This window comes from Hipposideros armiger, unplaced genomic scaffold, assembly GCF_001890085.2.
Source record: "Hipposideros armiger isolate ML-2016 unplaced genomic scaffold, ASM189008v1 scaffold_117, whole genome shotgun sequence".
NCBI classification, from domain to species: Eukaryota; Metazoa; Chordata; class Mammalia; order Chiroptera; family Hipposideridae; genus Hipposideros; species Hipposideros armiger.
Genome location: NW_017731467.1, coordinates 936,008 through 938,486, shown reverse-complemented (window position 1 = coordinate 938,486; position 2,479 = coordinate 936,008). Strand labels below are relative to the sequence as shown.

Sequence of the window (2,479 nt, the reverse complement as noted above, 5' to 3'; positions counted from 1 at the left end):
GGAACAGAAAGGAAAAAGAATAATGGTAAATGAACAGAGCCTCAGAGACCTGTGGGACACCATCAGAAATACCAACATATGCATTAAGGATATCTCAGAGGAGAAGAGAGAGAAAGGGCAGAAAAATCCTTGAAGAAATCATGTCTAAAAATTCCTAAATTTGATGGAGAAACATTAATCGTACATTCAAGAATCTCAAGGAACTCAAGCAAGATAAACTCAGAGATGCACACTTAGAACTAATAAACGAGCCTGGTAAGGTTGCAGGAAAAAAGATGAATACACAAAAATCACTATACATCATATATTAACTCTATACAATCCAAAAACTGTATATCACTTCATAATCCAGAAATGTTAGCATCTGCAATAGTATCAAAAAGAACAAAATACTTCAGATTAAATTTAACCACAGTAGTGCAGGACTTGTGAACTGAAAAGTACAAAGCATCACTGAAAGAAAGTAAAGAAGACCTAAATAAATGAAAAACATATCATAAGGCTTATTGTCGTTAAGATGGCAATACTCCCCAGATTCATGTACAGATTCAGCACAACCCCTATCAAAATCCCAGCTGCCTTTTTTGCAGAAATTGGCAAGCTGATCCTAAAATTCATGTGAAAATGGAAGGGACCCTGAATAGCCAAAACAATCATGAAAAAGAACAAAACTGGAAGACAAACACTTCCTGATTTCAAACTTACTACAAAGCTACAGTAATTAAGACAGTGTGGTACTGGTGTAGACACATAGATCAATGAAACAGAATTGAGGGTCCAAAAATAAACCTTTACATTTATGGTCAATTGATTTTTAACAAGGATGCCAAGACCATTCAACAGGGAAAGAACAGTCCTTTCAACAAATGGTGCTAGGAAAACTGGACAGCCATATGAGTATGCAAAAGAGTGAAGTTGGACCCATACCTCACCTCATACACAAAAATTAAAACTCAAAATGGATCACAGACCTAAATGTGAGCAGAAACTATGAAACTCTTAAAAGAAAACATTTGGGTGAGACTGTACAATTGGGAGTTCTTTGAATAACTTCTATGCAATGTTTACTAAAGAATAATAAAAAATGTGCTAATAAAGCTTACATATGTTATTAGAACGCACCAGTAGCTGCAGCAATTGTTTAGAGCTCAAACCAACACATTTTTTTTTCAGTGTGTATGTTTTATCACTGTCATTTAGAAGTGCCTGTGCATGGTGATAAAAAAAAGCTGGCTGAAGTTTGGTCAATTTTATTATTACATTTAAGTTCTCTATAGACAATGCATAAATATACAAGGTTTTTCTAAGGTATAAACTCCACTATGCTATGTCCCTGATGCTTTCCAGAGCCCTGCAACCACCATGGTAAAAATGTTGTTCCCACCATTCAGTCCTTTGTACAGCATTGCTCTGTCCAGAATTTTGAATTAGCACTTTCTATTCTTAGTTTTAATTTCTGGACAGAAAGGCATCCTATGTGATTTAGGTAAACCATTCTCTTCTACAGTGCTTCCAACTATATTTAAGTTGGTGAAGTTAACATAGTTGATCATAAAATGCTTTCTGATGCTTGCAAAAACAATATTTTAGTCGTATGCAAATAACTTTTAGTACATTACATCTGAAAAGTTACCAAACATAACAGTGAAACTCTAAACTTAAAACATAAATGTACTGTGACCAGCTTGTCACACCCCTTGAGTATATTCTAAAACTTCTTAGATACTAAATTATCTGTAAAGTGAAGTTTAAGTTCAAACATTTCACAGGAACAAAATAACTTGAGTTCATTTAATTAGGGGAGAAGGGATTGCAAATTTTCTCGCTAACTTGTGGTAGCACACCAATAAGACAAGAATCTGAGAGAAAGTTAAACTGCAGAAGCATCAAGTGATAGTAACATATTCCAATAAAATCTCATTCACCAAAGTCCCATCTGTGCTCTGGTGACCCGTGACTCTGAAGTGCCTGCCATGAGGGACAGCTATCAAGGAACAGGAACAGGTAGAACTAGCATACCTTATTCTTCTAGGGAAGAGTAAGATAAGAGCACACAAGGGCAAGATAAATAGCCAACACTACTGAGTATGACATGTAACAAAAACATTAAACTCCCACAAAAAAGATTATTTTTTAAAACCCTGAGCTATTTTATAGAATTGTAAAATTACCCGTCAATTTAAAAGGTGGGGGAAATGCCCCACAATATTATGATGGCTATAATTAGGTTAATTATAAAGTGGATACGTAATCAAAGATATCATGAATTTCAAAAGGCCCCCAAATAGAGGCTAAAGAACATCCACAGAAAAAGGAGGACAGTGGGAGGTACATGAAAGTTACTTACCTTTAATCAGCTCCTGATAGAACTGGGGTTCTAGTGCTCCAATAGCCATGTAGTCCCCATCTGCTGTCCTGTAAACTGTGTAGAAAGGTGCTCCACCATCTAGTAAGTTCTCTCCACGAGGTTGTTCCCATA

General features: G+C 35.7%; 1 protein-coding gene across 1 annotated transcript in view; it reads right to left on the bottom strand.

Annotated features, from left to right (window-relative positions):
• Positions 1-2,479, bottom strand: part of AMACR (alpha-methylacyl-CoA racemase) — a 34,263-nt gene that overhangs the window by 16,101 nt on the left and 15,683 nt on the right. The window contains exon 5 of the mRNA XM_019647853.1: positions 2,348-2,479. Coding sequence (XP_019503398.1) covers positions 2,348-2,479 — 132 coding nt within the window. The remainder of the gene's footprint in view (positions 1-2,347) is intronic.